This window comes from Hirundo rustica, chromosome 18, assembly GCF_015227805.2.
Source record: "Hirundo rustica isolate bHirRus1 chromosome 18, bHirRus1.pri.v3, whole genome shotgun sequence".
Classification (NCBI taxonomy): Eukaryota; Metazoa; Chordata; class Aves; order Passeriformes; family Hirundinidae; genus Hirundo; species Hirundo rustica.
Genome location: NC_053467.1, coordinates 4,624,683 through 4,643,014, shown reverse-complemented (window position 1 = coordinate 4,643,014; position 18,332 = coordinate 4,624,683). Strand labels below are relative to the sequence as shown.

General features: G+C 51.8%; 2 protein-coding genes across 7 annotated transcripts in view; both read left to right on the top strand.

The window, feature by feature from the left end:
- Positions 1-481: 481 nt before the first annotated feature.
- On the top strand, positions 482-10,823 carry TSEN54 (tRNA splicing endonuclease subunit 54). Of its 4 annotated transcripts, XM_040081920.2 has the most exons (12): positions 483-1,014; positions 1,419-1,571; positions 2,542-2,605; positions 2,746-2,829; positions 4,556-4,654; positions 4,966-5,018; positions 5,348-5,446; positions 6,515-7,143; positions 7,601-7,661; positions 8,356-8,472; positions 9,074-9,118; positions 9,560-10,823. In XM_040081920.2, the coding sequence occupies exons 1-12, from the start codon at positions 926-928 to the stop codon at positions 9,708-9,710; spliced, it is 1,644 nt and encodes a 547-aa protein (XP_039937854.1). In that variant the 5' UTR covers positions 483-925; the 3' UTR covers positions 9,711-10,823. The 4 variants fall into 4 exon arrangements, with proteins under 4 accessions (XP_039937857.1, XP_039937854.1, XP_039937858.1 ...); XM_040081923.2 differs by lacking the exon at positions 4,556-4,654 and having other exon boundaries at positions 482-1,014; XM_040081922.2 differs by lacking the exon at positions 9,074-9,118 and having other exon boundaries at positions 485-1,014.
- A 1,566-nt stretch (positions 10,824-12,389) lies between these two features.
- LLGL2 (LLGL scribble cell polarity complex component 2) overlaps positions 12,390-18,332 on the top strand; it is a 32,971-nt gene continuing 27,028 nt past the window's right edge. For all 3 annotated transcript variants that reach the window (XM_040081904.2, XM_040081903.2, XM_040081902.2), the window contains exon 1: positions 12,390-12,457. The gene's annotated coding sequence lies outside the window, so the exon portion shown is untranslated. The remainder of the gene's footprint in view (positions 12,458-18,332) is intronic.

Sequence of the window (18,332 nt, the reverse complement as noted above, 5' to 3'; positions counted from 1 at the left end):
TCCTTTATTCCAATCCACGATTGGTTTCACTCTCCCTTCTCCCCATCCCGCCGGCGGAGAGCGCGTGTGGGAGCGGTGGGTGTTAAGCGGAGGCAGCTCAGCACGGCGGGTCTGGGTCAGATCCCGGCGCAAAACCCGGTGCACGGCCCCGCCGCTCCGCAGTGCCCGGCCCTGGGTGTCCCGGTCCCTCCGCGGTCCCTCTCCCGCTCTCTCTCCCGGTCCCTCTCCCGGTCCCTCTCCCAGTCCCTCTCCCGGTCCCTCCCCGGTCTCTCTCCCGGTCCCTCCCCGGTCTCTCTCCCGGTCCCTCCCAGCTCTCTCTCCCGCTCTCTCTCCCGGTCCCTCTCCCGGTCCCTCTCCCGGTCTCTCTCCCGGTCCCTCTCCCAGTCCCTCTCCCGGTCCCTCTCCCGGTCCCTCCCCAGTCCCTCCCCGCTCTCTCTCCCGGTCCCTCCCCGCTCTCTCTCCCGGTCCCTCCCCGCTCTCTCTCCCGGTCCCTGTCCGGTCCCTCTCCCGGTCCCTCCCCGCTCTCTCTCCCGGTCCCTCCCCGCTCTCTCTCCCGGTCCCTGTCCGGTCCCTCTCCCGGTCCCTCCCCGCTCTCTCTCCCGCTCTCTCTCCCGGTCCCTCCCCGCTCTCTCTCCCGGTCCCTCTCCCGGTCCCTCCCCGCTCTCTCTCCCGGTCCCTCCCCGCTCTCTCTCCCGGTCCCTCTCCCGGTCTCTCCCGGTCCCTCCCGGTCCCTCCCCGCTCTCTCTCCCGGTCCCTCTCCCGGTCCCTCCCCGCTCTCTCTCCCGGTCCCTCCCCGCTCTCTCTCCCGGTCCCTCTCCCGGTCTCTCCCGGTCCCTCCCGGTCCCTCCCCGCTCTCTCTCCCGGTCCCTCCCCCGGTCCCGCCGCTCGCAGTCCTCCGAGCCGCCAGGGGGCGCATTGGCGGTGCATGCCGCCTTTGGCGGCGCTCGTGCCCGGCGGCGGAAGGACGCTGGTCCGGCACGTGCCCATGGAGCCCGGCGGGTCCCGCCGCCTCAGGTGGGGCGGGCGGGGGAAAAGCGGGGAGGCACCGGGGGAACCCGCGGTGAGGGGGCCGAGGAGGTGCCGTGGGGAACCAGAGGCACCCGCGCTACGGGGGAGCCTGCGCTATGGGGGACCTGGGAGGCACCGGCGGAACGGAGGCACCGGCGGGAACCACGGCTGGGGAGGTGACGGGGCGACCCGCGGTACGGGGCCTGGGGAAGCACCGCAGGAACCCCCGGAAGGGGGATCCGGACGGGCTCCCTGAGTACGGGAGGACCGGAGAGGCACCGGGTCGGTACGGGGAGGCCGAATGTACGCAGCAGTCCGGGGCTGCCCTCGGTCCGGGGTTCCGGGGCTGGACGGCCGCAGGGGCTGTCGGCCGCTCTCCCGTCATTCACCACCCCGCTGTCGCCCCGCAGCACGGCGGAGCAGCCGGAGGGTCGCCAGGCCCCGCGGAGCTCCCGCGGGCAGAAGGATTTCCTCCCCGACGGCTCGGCCCGGCAGGCCGAGAGGCTGCGGCGCTGCTGCGAGGAGCAGTGGCGGCTGCTCTCCGAGGAGCGCCCGGAGCGGCCGTAAGTCCATCCCTGGGAGCGGCGCTGGGAATGGCTTTCCCCGTGGAAGGGGTGATGCCGGCGGGTAGAGCACAGCTCAGGGGGGTTACTGGTGGGATCGAGCTGTTGGTAGCAGGAGGTGTTTGCCAGCACAGTAAGCCCCCTGCAGTTCACCTGCACTCAATGACCGGGTTGGAGCAGCAGCAGTGCAATACTGAAGGAGCACAGGGACATGCTGGCATACCTGTGGCTTCAGAAAGTCCCTCACAGAGCTCTTGGTTTTCACTGGTGCATGTATAATCCTGTAGCCTTTTCGGGTAGCAGCCACTGCCTTCCTAGGCATGATCCACGTTACAGAGCGTCTTGTTGATGCTCCTGTGTGGCCTTGTGCAGATGTGACCAGGTATTAGTGTCCCTGGTTTATCAGTTTTGGTGGTTTCAACATTTTGGCCCTTATTGTTTGGGAGACACTCACACCCACTTCTCAGGACACACCTCTGCTTGGCCTGCAGCTATTAATTTTTCCCTGAGTCCCTGTGGGTGGGGTACAGCGATTTGAGGATGTCTTGGCAGCAGCTGAGATAATTGTACGATACAGAATCATGGAATGGTTTGGGTTCCATAGAGGAGGTTGCTCAGAGCCCTATCCAACCTGGCCTTGAATGCTTACAGGAATGTGGCAGCCACAGCTTCTCTGGGCAACCTGTGTTACTTTCTCAATAAGCACATATCCTGGCTTAGGCCACACATCTCCAGCAAGCTGCTGTAGCCTGTGGACATGTCTCTGTGGTGCTGACTGAAGACACTTCTAAGTGGTTGGTGATGATAAATTGGCACTGCTAGGTCCAGGGGATGATGTCTTTCAAATGCCTTGTAAAAATGCCACCAGGAAATTTCCTGTCTATTGACACCTTCCTGAGCCTGTGTTGCTGCACCAGGAGCTGATTGTAGGCCTCACTAGCAGTAACAGACTAATCTTTAACTTTCTCAGGGGGAATCTGGTGAAAGCTGAGTGGAAGCCAGAGCAGGGCATCGTGGAGCTGAAGTCCCCTGCGGTGAGTGCTACAGCGTGTGCTCGGTACTGTCATCTCCTGCTGCCTCACAGATTACTTGATTTGCATCTTGCAATGGGAGGGAGCCTGGCTGTCAGCAGGAAACAGCCAGAGCCCATTAGGGATTTGTGCTCCTGTTCCAGGGGAAGTTCTGGCACACCATGGGGTTCTCGGAACGAGGCAAACAATGTCTGCTGCCCGAGGAAGCGCTGTACCTGCTGGAGTGTGTAAGTAGGATGAGGGCACTGGGTCCTCCCTGACTGGAGAAGCTGTAGCACCTGATAAACATCTGGTTCTCAAGGAATTGTCTCTTAGTGTTTTACTGATGGACCTCTTTGTCACCAGGCTGTGGGTCCATACCTTGTACTGTCAAGCAGCCTCTGTGTCACTGACAGAGTGTGTTAGTTGAATCCATGGCCAGTTCATTCAGCATAAGCAGAGATCTTTGGGGTTGCTGCTTGGGATTTCTTTCCAGTATATATGGCAGAAAGAAATTTACACGTGGCAGACAGAGTAGTGAGACCACATTGTGCTCAGTGCTCCTCTGCTTGCAGAAATGCTGCTTAGGGCTCAGCTGGAGTTCTTTGCTGTAGAGAAAGGGGTTTTTTTTGTCTTTCCACCAAAGCCTATTATCAGTAGAATCGGTGCATTGATCTAAAGGGAACTTTTTTATCCCTCAGCAAAACAAACAGATTGTGAGTGTCTGATTCCATCCCTTAAATTCTAGCAGCAAAGGTGGAGCTTTTTTACCCTTGGCATTCTGACAAATAGTTTGTAAACAGATTGATGGCAATAAAATGTTTTAGTCAGAGGCTGAGTACAAAATCCCCCCAAAAGCAGAAAGGAGCAGTGAGGTGCCTTCAGCCTATGTCACAGAAAAGGTGTGGTTCCTAGGTTTTTGGTTTTTTTTTTCTTTATGAGTAAACATCATCTAAAAAAAATGAAAAGGAAGAAGTATAGCTTAAAACAGCCTCCTGGAGGTCATTTGCTATTCCCTGGGGAAGTTATCTGTGTGATCTCTGGGTCTGTAAAAGAAGTAAATGCTTCTGAGGAGGTACCAATTTATGCCACCTGAAGCTGCCATTCATTCTTCTGCTCTGGTTCTCAGTTATGCTGGTCATAGGTGTTGCAGCAGCCCTCTTGTTACAGGGTAGAAATGAGCCAAGACACAGGCTTGTTTATCATAGCATGAAAAAGGTCCTGGTTTATTCCTCTTTACAGCTTAGCCATCCTGACTCCAACCATTCACTGACTCTGGCTGCAGCAAGCCCCTATCGTAGGTTTCCCTTGCAGCCTCTGACTCTGATTATTTCCTGTTAAACTCTGACTGCAGGCTTTTACCTAGGTAGACTGTGACTGCAAGTTCCAACACCAGGCTCTAACTGCAAACCCAGACTGAACTCAAAGCAATGATTCTGTCTCCCTGGGATTTTTCTTCTTCATGGTCCTCATGTTTGTGATCCTCCATGATGATCCCTTCACCAGCTAACCCACTTCTTTTTATCACACTTATCTTTATTGGACATAGCTGTGACTCGTCAGGGGTGAGGCTATATTGGGTAATTAACACAGCTGTTACTTATCAGGGACAAGGTCACCTGTATTCTCTTCTCCTACGATAAGTGCTTTTGTTTTGCTGTGTCCTGAATCACTCAGATCATCGAGGTTAAATTATCTTACAAAGCAGTGGTTGTTTAATCAGCTGACAATTTTGCTCCCTGCTGCATCCTCCAAACAGATGCAGGGGCTGAGAGCAGGAACTTCTTACCTGGCTGATGAAACCAGGGTATGGGGGAACTGGCTATGGGAAAGGGACTGTAAGTAGTCCACGGGGAGAGATGGATATCATGTCAGGGAGGGTGCTGGGACCAGCTGTCAGGACCAGTGTGAAAGGACTGGTGTGAGCTTGCATAGATTTGTTGCTGTGACTCACACCAAGCTTCTGCCCTGCAGGGCTCTGTCCAGCTCTTTTACAGAGATGTGCCTCTGTCAGTCCAGGAAGCCTACGAGACCCTGTTGTGCCAGGAGGCAATGAGCCTGTCACATTACCAGGTGTGTTGGGACCTGCAGCTGTTGCAGGAGGATGAAGGCAGAAAGCCCAGCCTCTGCCACACAAGCTCTTCCAGTGGCTGGAAGCAGGGTAGGATGATCTGGGAGGGAAGGTGAGGGAAATCATCCTCAGTTGTTCCCACTCACCTTCTTCCAGATGTTCATTTCCTGTTTCCCCACATTTGCTTTCAGTCCTAATCCTGGCATTTTCTCCTCTGCCAGTGTCACAGTGTTCACTCAGTCATAGTGGAACTGAAGTAAATTGTTTGTGTTTAGAGCTGTCATTTAAACTTATTGCTTTCCTTTCCTCTAAGGTGTTCAGCCACTTGAAGCAACTGGGTTATATTGTACTGAGATTCGACCCCAGGTAACCAATTTTTCCTTCCTGTGCTGCTTTCTCCTTTCTCAAGATCCTGAGACTCTCTGTACCCACTGTTTGGCCGCAGAGAAGAGGACTTTGGCCCTGCATTCCACCTCTTGGGAGGATTAAAGGCTAAAAGTGGCACTCTACCCTTCCTTGCTCCTTCCTCCCTAGGAGGTGATTTGGAACATGAAATGGGGCATGAACTGGGGGCCATCTTGGTCCCACTTGAGGGAAGTTTCTGTGCCTTTGGTTGCTGTATCCTGGGGGCTGAGCAGAAGGTAGTTCCACTACCTCTCCCTGCTCTCAGCCTCTGTGTTGGTCTCTCCTTCCAGTGCTGTCCCATCTCCCTACGAGAGGCAGCTGAACTTGGAAAGTCACTGCAAGAGCTCTGGGAAGCACCATCGCAAGAGGAGGAGGAGTTCCAGCCCCCGGTAAGGATGTGGCCCAAAGCCATCTCCCATCCTCTTCAGGCCGTGCTGGCTCAGGAACAGCTGCTTTGCTGCAGCATCTCCAGGCCCTCCTGCTGGGGGTCACCTTGGCACAGTTACTCTTGGCTGTCTCCAAGCAGTGCAGCACTTTGCAGCGTTCCCTTTTGTCACAATGTGTGCTTCGTGCTAGGGCTTAGAGGGGCAAATTGCCCCCAGGTCCCCTGACTGTGGTGCTGAGATGCTACAAGAGTAGTGTAGAGAGGTCAGTGCAAAAGGAACGTGTGTCAGGTGCCTCCTCCTACTTTTTCAGCAGGAGCACAGCTACCACAGTGCACGTCTTGCACTTATCCACCTCAGTCCATCTTACCTGCCAAGACAGAACAGCAGAGAGCAGTTTCATCCTGGGGCTTGCGTGTGTCTAAAACATCACCACAAACTGACAATGAGTAATTTTGTTCATAATTCTGACAGTTCCCAGGAGGTGGCGTCAGCCTGTCAGAAACAGGGAGGATGAGACTGGGGAGTCTCTCTTGACAGTAAATCAATTCCTGAGGAGTTGTGGAATTGTAGGAACTGGGAGATTAAACTGCTGGTCTAAGAACTGCCCAATCTTCTCTGGAATCAGGGTCTGAAAGAGGTGCTGGCAGGCAGGTTTCTGCCTGGCCTGTGCTGCTTTGGCTGAAGTCCATCATGTTTGCATGGAGGTCTTTGGGTCAATGTCTGGGCTGTGGACCTGGCATGGCAGGTTGGGAATATTGTCTATACAAATCAAGGCTGGGATTCTCTTGGATATTGAAGTCAAACCTTGTGCAGGACTTCTGAGAAGTCTATTCTGCCTTTGGCGTTCACTGTTTAGTTTTGACCTGCTTTTTTCTTTTCCCATTTGTCTCACAAACAAGGAGGTTGTCAAGGATTTGCAGACCTATCTGGGAGTTCCTGCCATCTTTGCTGTCCTTTCTTCAGGCTTGGCAGACTGTATTCTTCCCGTTAACAGGGAGCAGGCAGGATTTAAAGGAAAGAAAGTTCTACCACATGCTCTCCCTGAATTTTTTACTGTTCCTTTGTGTTTAGGTTGCATGAGAAGAAACATAAAGTATATGAGGACCTTCCAGAAGCTGAAGGGACCTCTAGCAAAGATGGAGGTGACTATGAAGACTCCATTCCCATGGATGAAAAGCCCTTGTCAGTGCAGCCAAAGGAATCAGATGCTGGCAGTGCAGAGGGGGAGTCAATGCCAGTTCCTCTTGATACAGGACAAAAGGACTCTCTGAGCTTCTCCAGCAGGCAGGCTGGAGACCACAAGGAGAGCAGCACTGGCACCCATGCACCCCGCTGGGATTTTACCACCATCACCTTTCCCAATGTGGCCTCAGACCAGCCATGCACACATCTGCCCTCCCCTGACAACAGGCTCCTGCCAGAGAACGTGCCGGGCAGGGAGGTGGATGCAGCTTCCTGGTGCACACGGATCAACCAGAAACAGGAGAAGCTGTCACGGAAGGAGAGGAAGCAGCGGGAGAGGGAGAGCAGGTACAAGAGCAGTGTCAATGCCGACCAGGAGGTGAGGTGCTGCTCCAACTGGCAGGAGTACAAAGCCCTCTTGGAGCAGAGGAGACAGCAGAGGGTTTGGAAACGGCCGTCACACCTCTGGGACCAAGCTGTCACACCGCTGCTGCGGCCAGAAGAAGTGACCTCACCAGGTAGCGGCTCTGGGAACTTGACAGGGACCATTTTCTCTCCCCCAGCTCTGAGGAAGCGTGCCCGGTATGCAGCAGCAAAAGGGATGACATGGAGAAGCTGAATATCAATTCTGGGAACAGTACTTTGAGCAGGAGAATCTTTCTATAGCCCATTCAAGTGCCAGGATAAACGGGGAAGGTTTCAAATCCATTCCCCATGTCCTGCTGTATTGCAGTCTTTCCTGCTGGGCTGTTAGGCATGTGCAGTCAGGGCCAGCAAGATGCAAAGCAACTGCAGAGTGTCTGGGCTGTGTGCTGGGAGGAGATGAGGAAGTTGAGGTCTTTGAAGTAGCCAGTGGTGACTGTGGAGCTGCCAGCCATTGTCAGAGGAGGAAGGCTCGTGGGTGGTGTGGAGTGCTTGGAGTGCCCTGGGAGGGAAATTGCTGGTCTGATCCTTTCCCGTTCTTTCTCCCTCCAGCTGCGCTCCTCCAGCAGATCAGTGTGCTGCAGCCCTCCCACATCCTGGATGGAGCCTCCCGGTTAGTATCCAGCCAGTCAGCTTGGAGCTGTTGGGGAGTGGGGAGTGTCTCGTGACTGTCCCTGCTTGTGAGGTCTGTGAGGTGCTCCCAGCAGCATTTTGGGAGCTGCCTCACATCCAGGGTGCCAAGAGAATCCTGTGCTCTGCTCCATGACCCCCTTGTGTCTCTAGTGAGGGGGTGACATTTTTGTGGAGTACCAAGTCCTGCAGCAACAGAGCCAGGGCTTTCCAAACCAACTAAAACAGCAGTGTTCCTCTCTTATCTTGCCCTTCCCACTCTGCACCCCAGCAAGGTATCTCCTCCAGAGGTTTGATTTGGTTTTACCTGTGCCTCATCCCTGGAACGTCCTGCCATCCCTGCTCCAGTGGTTACAAAACCTTGGCTTTGGGACTTTGGGTTCTGCTTCTGCCTCAGAGTCTGTGTGGTGCTTGTGTGCAGTCCCTGCAGTGCTTTGCTCATGTCTTTGTTAGTGCTGTTCCTTGCGAAAGTGTGGGGTAGATGGGAGCAAGAATCTTGCTGTGGTTTGACTGCAGGAAAGCTCTGGAAAGTAAAACAGTTGCAGGGTCAGTCCTTTGATGAGTGAAGCCTTTCAAGGGACCCAAACTAAAGTGAGTTTTTGGTCCCTCTTTTCTCTGCTGTACCTGTACCCTGCAGTCTTTTGATCCCATACCTGTGTGGGTGTGTTCCCCTGCAGGCTGCAGGAGGACCCAGAGGCCATGAAGATAGACTTCAATGTGTATCAAGCAGATGCTGTGTCTAAGTTTAAGAAGACAAACCCTGGGAAGCCCCATGTCAGGATGTGTGTTCGGAGGTACTGCAGTCTTGTGCTGTTTCTGAAACTTTGCAATTGTGGAAACTGTGGTCCAGATCTAATGATCTGTAAATGACCCAGCATCTTGTGAGCTTTACAGATTATCAGTGTCTCCCTTGAGGGTGGTCTTCCCCCAGGATTTTTTTTCTTTCAGTTCCTCCTCCTTTGTTGGAGGCTGTGCTGACAGTTTCCCCCTTTCCGCCCGCCCTTGCACTCAACCCACACTATCTGGTCATCTGGTTGCTGCTCATTGAATTACTGAGTTACTGGGAGTCAGTGGGAAGAAGCTCCAGCTTTTATGCAATGCTTATGAAATTCAGGTAGAACCCAGTGCTACAGGAGTTCAGTCCTCAGTCACTGTAGATCACTGTGGATTTCTGCAGAGATGGACCTCCCCAGAGTTTGCTACAGGCTCTGAGCCATGGGTTCAGTATTTTGATCTTTGTTAAGTGTAATGTTAGGATCGCTAAGAGCAGAGGGTAGGTGTCCCCTTTCTTGCTGGATCCAGAACCTGATACTTAAACTCCATAGCTAGGTACGAAGTTCAGTTTCTGCCTTTTCTCATTTTGCTTTACTAAAACTGTCCCTCTGCTCTCTGCAGCTGTAGTAGACAGAGCAAGGAAGGTGGTAATGCAGTTTTACCAAGGTATGTCATGAGCCAGTAGGATGATCTTTGTTGCATAAATATTTTCATTGATGAGCAAGCAGACTCTGAAGAATTAAAAGGAGGGAAAAGCAGGTCAGATGTTGATCCCAGTAACCTAAAGATCTTCCCAGCACAAAGCTATTAAGATTGCAGTGGATTGGCCATTTGCCAATATCCCTGTGAGCCGCATCTAATGGGCACAGTGTGGAGCACAGTTCAGTTTTCCTTGTTTTTGGCAAAGGATTCAACAGCTCCCAGTTCCCGGCATGCTGGGTACTCACTCTCAGGGCTGGCAGCCTCCTGCTTGGACTGAAATGGGTGGGGAGGATCGCTACCAGCTCCTCAGGCCAAAGGGAGCTGTTGTGATGACTGGCCAGGACAGCTTTGCCTCTGTGTTCCTCTTGCTTGGAGAACAAACAGGATGTTTTTTTCCCTCTGTAGCTTTGATGAGCAGATCCCATCCCTGCGGGCTTTGAAGCAGGTGACGTATCTGAGTGGGGACGTCCCGCTGGTCTTTGCTCTGGTGGATCATGGAGAAATCACCTTCTATTCACTGAAGGAGTTCAAGCTGCCCATTGACGTTAATGACTGAAGTTGCTGTCACTTGCAGAAATGGAATGGGATAAAGGGAAGAGCTTTACTCAGGAGTTGTTTTCCTGATTAATGAAATATTACAGAGAACAGAGCCTGTGATAACAGGAACCTTGGGAAGTTGGCCACTTTATTGGCTGTTACAGACTTCACCCACCCAGATGGTTCAGGCATAATGTGTAATTTACAGCACACGAGTGTGTTTAGCTTAGCTGGGCGTTTCTGGGCTGGAGTACACACTGCTTTGTTTTTGAAGCCCCTTGCTCTCCAGCTTTTTCACCTCAGGAACCACCAGCCTGCCTTTCCTGAGTCATCTTTTGCTAACTGTGGACCATCAGAAAACACTTTGCTGGTGATTCTTTTGACACAAGTAAAGAACCACTGTGCTACACCAATGGAATGGTTGGAGTGTCACTGAGGTCAGTCAGGGACAGAATAAGCTGATCAGTGCTGGGGGTCTGAGCCTCTTGTCAGTCAGCTGTGCCAACGACCATCAGATCAGATTCTGTTATGAAAAAGGCACAGCCATAAACTCAGTCACCCGGAGCAAAGTTTCCAGACACTCGAGAGCAGGAAACTGCCTTGAACACAATTTCATCAGCCAGAGGTCACAGAAAGCCCCAGAGCATTGCAGATGGTAGCTTGGCCTTTGCATCAGCTGTGCTGAGATGCATTTTGGCCACACGGCGTTAAGCCATACTAAAATTTGACCACCACTATCAGCACTCTGGATCTGACAGTGTCACCAGGGCTGAACTGCAGCCCCTCTCTTTCAGCCCAACATCCTGTTTTCTGGATATAGATCCTCGTTATTTCTCTTGCACGTGGGAGGTCCCTGAGTAAAGTAAAAAGCTACAAATTCCTCATGAGCCTTCCAATCTGCTCTCCACCAGGATATCTATACCAAATTTGCTTTAGCCTCTATGCCAAAAGTGCCAGGTGCTGGAAGGTCTGCTTAGTGGGTGGAAGTGAGCTAAGCATGGCTGTGTTTGATATCAAAGTTTTCAGAACTGTAATAGCAACGGGTTTAGATGTGTTTTATTTGGTATTTTTTAAATTCCTTTTGGAGATGTGGAGAAGGCTAAGCAATAAAAAAAAAATCCTTTTCCAACGATGCAAGCTCCTTGGTGTGGTTCTTAATTCCCCTAAAAATGTTTAAGTTATGCAGAGGGAGACTGGAGGTTACTGGGACTCGAGCAGCAGCAGCTGGTGAATGCCTGCTCAAGGTCATACAGCCCTGTGGCTGTGTAACCCTGGTAACCCTGCTCCTACGCCGTCTGTGCTTGGCTGCAGCCGCTGCCCTCTTCCCGGCGAGGGCATCGTGACTCAGAGCCTGGAGGTGTCCGTATATCCGCGTGTAGTTCCTGTCGGCACACGACACCTCTTCCTCGTTCATTTTCCTCCTGCGTGGTCAAAGTATCGTAGCCCAGGGTGCTCTTCTGCCAGCGCCTGCTCCTGTTTCACACACACGCCCCAGTTATCAGATGCTAGAAGACGGCAGGGCTTTCCTGAGGTGAGGGTCTGACGGCTCCTCCCACGCTCCCTCCCCTTCCTCTTTCCCGCGGTGCTTTGGCTCTGTTCTCCTCAAAGCCAGGGTTGGCAGCTCCAGCTGCCCTCAGCATTCTCCCAGACTGTTTTACAGATTAAAGGCAGTGGGAAGGGAGTTTCTAAGAACAGGCGCAGCCAGAAGAGCTCCAGCCTGACCCACAGGGCTCATGTTTGTCCTGGAATTAGGTCAAACTCACTCCTGTTGATTTCAATCAGTCTCATCTCCTTATGCCAAGGTGGAATTGTATCGATAAACTGTACGAGAGCCACCCAGTGAGTTTCGCTGGGGCAGAGACTCCCTGATTCAGCACAAGACAATTACAATTTAATAACCACTGCAGGGAGGATTGAGAAACTGGCTGCCTTGCTCAGCACCATAACATCTGATGGTGCCTTTACCCACCCCAGAATAGGAGCATGATCCAGACTGATACCACTGCTCCATTTTGGCCTGTGATGCAGATCAGCTGAGCATTGCAAGAAGATGACAGAACTGAATATTTACTTGAAAAACATTGCTTTTGGTAACATGGATGAAATACTGTTACTGGACCTTTGTCAGAGGTAATTTCAAGTTTTTGCATAGATGCAGAGTGGGCAGACCTTGCCCTGCCATTGCCCTCTACGTACATTGTATGTATGCTTCCTTGTCCATCTGCTGTTCCCTGCAGCAGGGCACGGGCTGGCTGCTGCCGGGCTGTGCAGCGAGACTCTCTAGCGAAGACTTCGACTTTCTGTAATGGCTATTTTCCCAGGCAAGGCTGTGAAAGTTGGGAGTTCCCTCGCGGGGCTGTAGCCGGGAGGAAGGGCTCTGGAGCCCTGTCTCGGAGGTGGCTTTGCCGGCCCCGGTTCCCCGCCGCCCTTTCCCGGGCCGCCTCTCCCGGTGCCGGGTGCCCGCGCTCCCGGAGCCGCGCGGTGCCGCTCCCTGATTGGCTGCAGCGAGCGCGCTGCTGAATTATTCATGAGCGCGCTGGCCGAGAGGGAGGCGGAGCCGCGGCTCGGGCTTATTTGCATGCCCCGCCCCGCCCCCGCGCTGTTTCCATAGCTGGCCCCGCCCCCGGGGCGGTCCCGCCCCCGGCCCCACCCCGCCGCGCCCCGCCCGGAGGTGCCCGCGGAGCGAGGCCGCCGCCGCCGCGCAGCTGAGGGGGAGCGGGCGCGGAGCGGAGCGCGGCCGGGGCGGCCCGGCCCCAGCCCCCGCAGGTGAGCGCCGCTCGCTGGGGACTCGCGGGGAGGCGGGAGGGGCTCCCGGGAGGGGTCCCGGCGGGGGGTCCGGCCGGCCCGGCCCCGGCAGAGCTCGCCGGGGCGGTCCCCGCCATGCCCGCCAGTGCCGGGCTGCGCGGCGGGGCCGGCAGGTGCTCGTTGGTGCTCCCGCCTCCGAGGGGGTTCGCTTCGCCGCTGCCCGGGCCGGCCGTGTCGGGGCTGCCCACGCCTGAAGCCCCTGCGCACCCGGGGACTATGGCAGTGTCTCCCCGTGGAACTCGCAGCCGCGGCGCTGAGGGCTGTTGGGGTTTTGTTTGCTGTTGTGTCCGTTCCCGGGCTCGCTGCGCTGTGTCTGTCCCGGCCGGAGCGCGCAGCTCCCGCGGGCACCGCGCGGCATCTCCGCATCCCGGGATTCCCCGGGGGGTTGGCGGCAGTGGCCGCTCCGGGACTTCCTGCCCGGCCCTCGAGCGGGTCCGGGCCGGGGCCGCTCCCGGAGCGCGGAGCCTCCGCGGGAACTGCGGGAATTGCTCCCGCCCCGTCCTGCGGTGGGATATGCCCCTGCCCGCAGCCCGGCCCCGCAGGTCTCCAGTGCTGCCGCTGGCTCCAAGCAGCGGGTCTTGGAGAAGACAAGAACAAGAACTGCAGTGACTCTTACTCCTTCGGGATATTCTGTTAGCATGTTCTCTCTCTCTCCTTTTTTTTTTTTTTTTTTTTTTTTTTTTTTTTTTTTTTTTTTCTTCCCTATGCCCGTATTAAATTCATCTCGTCACTGTTAGTGGTTTTTCTTTCCCCTTCCCGAAGTTGTGAGGACTTGCTGGATGAAGGAACATGTTACTTCCAGCAGGCAGCAAGCAGGTGTAGTAAAATGGTGAAACTTGTTGTTCAGCCTTTGTCTCAGGTTGCTCTTCATTGTGCCACGGGAACAGGCTGTTGCTGGTATCTCCCCTCCTGGTGCTGAGGCTTAACCTTGGCGTTGGAGAAAGCTTTGCGTGTTTGTGTTTAGTGTTGATGGTGTAGAGCAGTTGAATCAGACTGCCAGGTCTGTATTTCTGCAGCCAGTGGCACAAAGCCTTGTGCTGATGTGGGGATAGTGACAGGACAGGGGGACAGCTCCAGTGAGACGGTAGAAGTAAAAGCTGTCCATCATCACGTCTTACTTGATGGGGAATGCTGCTCTTTGTAGTCATATGAGAGCACTCCAGTCAACTGGAATATCTGGCTTTACCAAGTCCCAGCTGAAGCTGGGTGCCCAGAGCAGCTGCCTGGTGCTCTTAGCTTTGATTCTGGAAGCTGGTGCTTCTGGCAAGTGGAATGCAAAGTGCTGGTACGTCCCAAGGCTCCTCCGTGCATCCTGGCACGTTCCTTGTAGGGATAGACTGGCCCGTGGAGGAGATGAGGATGATCTGTGCCAGTAGTGAGCAGTCTCTAATCCTGCTCAGTGCTGCTTGTAGCCTGCCAAGGGACTCTATATAGTTTGTGGTATTGGAAAGGGAGAGGAGTTCTCAAACATCTTCACAGGATGGTGCTGAGGAACGTCTTTTATTTGGATTTGAACAAATTGCGTATGCTGTAAAAGCTGACCAAAGAAAAGTACTGGAGGAGTTAAACCCTTGAGAGCCCTTTATCTTCCAGTGGCCTTCTGGTATGGTAACGTAATTATTCCTGTGAATTGCTTATGGAAGAGGTGTGTCTTTTCTGGCACAGAGACTTGAGAAATGTCAAAGAGCAAGGGAGGTTTTAGGCATATGTCTTGCAGTTAATACATGGCAATAAAAGTACATGATACTGCTAGTTCCATTGTCTTTCTTTAAAATACCAAAAGAGGCACTGGTTTGGTTTCTGTGCAGAAATTGTATGGAAACTCCAGTTCTCATATAAAAGTTTTTCATAGCTGGATCCCTTTGTGTTGCGTTATGGAGCAAATGCTTTTGTGGTTTGCTCCATCGACCCACTGTGTGTAAAGTGCTGCTCCAAAGTTAGAAGCCACTTCTCTCTTTGATTCACGCTTTTTAGCAAAGCCTACAAAGGGTTTTGCATCATGGGCAAAAATGTTGTTCAGTGCAAAGACTTTGTTCTGTAGCGTTTTGAAACTTTGTTTTGTCATGCCCCCATGATAGGGAGAACACAATAGGAGTCATAATGACACACAAGGTTTGCACAATTCCCAAATTCATTGCAGGTGGGCGGTTCCTGGTAACTCTAAGCACAAGGCTGTTGGAAGTACATGAGCTTGCCTGAGTTGTGTGATTAGTTCTCAATTATTTTCAAAGAGTTCTTAGAGAAAAAATGTCTGATATTTTATTTAATATTGTCTGTGTTTTGGGAGGGCAGCCACCTGCACGTAGTGTTACCACAGTCTGTTCAGTTGTTCATTTCCCTGTCTGTCTCTTCAGGTTCACTGAAATAATTCTTTTTAGAAGATCTTCTGGTTTTCCTCTCTGACTGCTGCATGCAAGGTGCTGCTGAACACTCTCCTGTTTATGAAACTGCAAGTTCTGGGGGGTAGCAGTGGCTCAGCAGTTTTGTAAGGGAAATCTCTTCTCGGTCTCATTAAACTGAGATTAATGTTAGAGCATCTTCCTTCTCCTGGGAAAACGACGTGGTGTCTTACACTTCTCTCTGTGTACTGCAGCTGCTTCTTCCCTTGCTTTAGCTGTTCTGCTTGGCTTGTGCTTTAGTCTTGAATATCTGCCTTGACAGTGTGTCACAGTCAAGCAGGGTGGTAGAGATGAACAGTTAAAGAATAGCTCAGGCTCGTTTCATTGATGTCAAGCTAAAATTGTTTTTAAACTTGTCCTTTCACAGTGAGTCATGGCACCTGTAATTGATAAATGTGATAAATCTGGTATTTAGGTGATACTTTGCTCCGTTCTGTTGGTGTGAGATCACTGGTGCTAAGGAAGAGCTTTTTGCTGTGCAGCTGACCCAGCCTCTGTTCTCTTGCTGCTGATTGTGTTGGTAACAGCAACAAGGCAAACTCCTGGGTGCAGGAGAGAACCTGGTTCAGACAAGGCCATGGTAGTGATGGTTTGTTATAGCAACCAACTTGCCTGGAGCTCGAACAAAGCTGCTTGATAAGGCCTCTTTTATTTTAGTGGGGTTGATAAAGTGTTATCAGCTGCATAGGTAGAAGTTCTCCCTTTAAGGACCTGTTAGCAGGAAGGAGCGCTGAGGAAGGAATGAGAAGGAGTCCTAAATCGAGGCAGGATTTAAGAGTTCTTGAGATACTTACTGGCATTTTGAAAAGGAAGCTCTTGGACTGTATCCCATTGAAAACCTGTTCAAGTTGAGTAAAGGGTGCCAAGGAAGCACGCAGATGGTACCTTGCAACTCTGCTACGTGAGCAAAATAAACTCATTATGGGTATGTTTTTGTTGTGGGGTTCACTTGAGACTGCATCCACACTTAATACTGCCTACGTAGTAAAAACTTCTGACCTGGGCTTCCTCTTCTTGCAAGACTGGATTAACTTGTGTGATTGGGACTTACAACATTTTGGCTGGAAATTCTACTCTCATGGGAGGACATAAGGAAAAATTGCAACAAATTTCTGCACAGGGTAGTTCCCTGCCAGCCTGTGCCAAGCTGATGGAGAAAATGATGGAGAGTGTCTCAGCAAGCTGTCCACAGGCACCAAGATGCATTGCTGTGTGCAGAAGCAAGGAATCGAAAGGAAAACGTGGAGTACTGGATTGGTGGCACTCAGCAATGAGGAACAATTAATGCTGCCCCTGAGAAGGAGCATTTATCCTTCTTTTGAATTTGAGTTCACATGCCACGTTTCGCTGCATCTGAAATGAATGGAGCTGAGCAAGGAAGACAGGATTAAATCGGGTTGTGATGTTAAACTGCTCCTTAGTCTCTGATTGGAAACAGGATCTTCTTGCCACTAGTGCTTCCATTGCCTTTCTGTATGAATAGTGAGATTTTGCTGTGTGTCTGGATCTAATCCAATGAGGTGAAAAAGGGGGCATTACTTTATTTAGCTAAGCATTCAGGTAAGGAAGCACCAGCAGTTGTTCAGGGCACTCTGAGCTCTGCTGTTAGGTGTCCATGTCCTGAGTACCAGCAAAACTTGGGCTGGCTCAGCCTTGGGCTATTGTTGCCTCTAAACAGCTGCCCTCAATGCATCTTAAAAGAAGAGAATGTTGCACATAGTTTCTGGTAAAAGACTTGTCTTTGAAAGCCTAAAGAATTGTTTCCCTGGAAAATAAGAACATTAGATACATGCAGACCTGGCATAGCTTCAGAGGCTACTGAAGAATTCCTCTCTGGCTACTGGTAGCCACAACTGTTACCAGATGGTTGTAAATGCTGACTGGCAGACAACTGCAGAGCACATGGGGCTGGAGTTTTATGTAAGACTCCAAAGGTGTGTGGGAGAGAAACTGGCCTGCTAAAATGTAAATGTGCATCTGGAAGATAAGATTATACAGATTGCGGAATCTATTTCTAGAATTGGAAGAGATACTTGCTTATTGTACTAAAACCAAAATTCTTCTCTTTGATAAGAGCCTTGTAAACTTGTGATAGTAACTCTGCTTGGACAACCGTGCTGCAGTGGATGCTGTTCCTTCTTTGCCTTTGTTCAAAACTGCTTGTCCTCTCATCCTCTCCCATACTGTGACACTCAAAGGTTCTTTGGTCAGAAAGGAACTCTGATATCAGAGTATATCAGTCACTCTGAGAGGTGACTTTTGTAGCTTGCCTTCTCTGATCCTCACAGCCCTTCAGCGTGATGGTTTTTCAGGTGAGTTACTGCTCAGTTCAGAGCTACTACACTTCTTAGCCTGTTGAACAAGTTGTTGTGGGCTGGAGTGTGAATGTTGGAGCTCTTGCATAAGCAGGCTCAAACAGCACGCTTCAGGATGCCATTAATATCTCGGGATAAAATTCTAGCAATTTTTTAAATGTAAAGTTGTGTCTCTCTCAAATCAAGCCCCCTTTTCTTTGCTCCTAACACTGAGTTTGTCTCTGCTGGCACAGCTGAGGTCTTTTGTTCTAAAGTGGTGAGGGTAATTAGTAGAGTTTCTCTGTGGGTTTGCCTCGTTTAGCAGGTCCAGGATATTGATTGACAGTGGGAAAGGGCGCGTCTCCTTGGCACTTTCCTTTCCTTGTCTGGCTAAGGGCAAGTTGTGTGTTATACATGGGCGTGATACGCTCTCCTTTCATTGCACAGCACCTTGTCGCTGCTCTGTAACTTCTGCTAACCTAAAGTGAATGTAGCTTTGTGAAAATATGTCCCTCTCTCAGGGATGTCTAATAAAAGAAGACTTAAGATCTGACGCTGTCTTTGAAATTTCATTTGAGGTGCTAAATCATTGTAGAGGGATTTTTTTCCCAAGTAAACAACACTTTTATTCTTACTCTCTTTTCTGAGGTCCTCATACATTTGTTTCTGTGCACATTCTTCACCCCTGCATGTGCTGCTGGCCCACAAACACAGCCACCTGTAGCTGCCCTGCTCAGAACCTGCTTTTCTGTGGTGACTGCTGCTGCTTGTGATTCTAAGGTGACTGGAATGCCACATAGGTGACATATTCCAGTCACACAGATCCTAGTAATTCTAGGGACTAATTGATCCAGGTGATTGATCCTCATGTGATCCTCTGGTCCTCTGAGCCGGGGCTGCATTGCCAGCCTTTGGTGAGCTCGGAGCAGTGCTGCACAGGTGGCTGGAGATGCTGCAGTGTGAGCAGGAAAGGTAAAAGGGCAGCAGTGCAACAAAGAGGTACAAATTCAAGCTCAGGGAGTTTCTAAAGGGAGTTCTCAAACTATGCCTGTGGAGCATCCTGTTTATCACACCATTTCCTTCTTTTGGATCTTCACAGCTGGTGCAAGGCCTTGCTAGGAACTCTTTGAAAAACAACTCAAG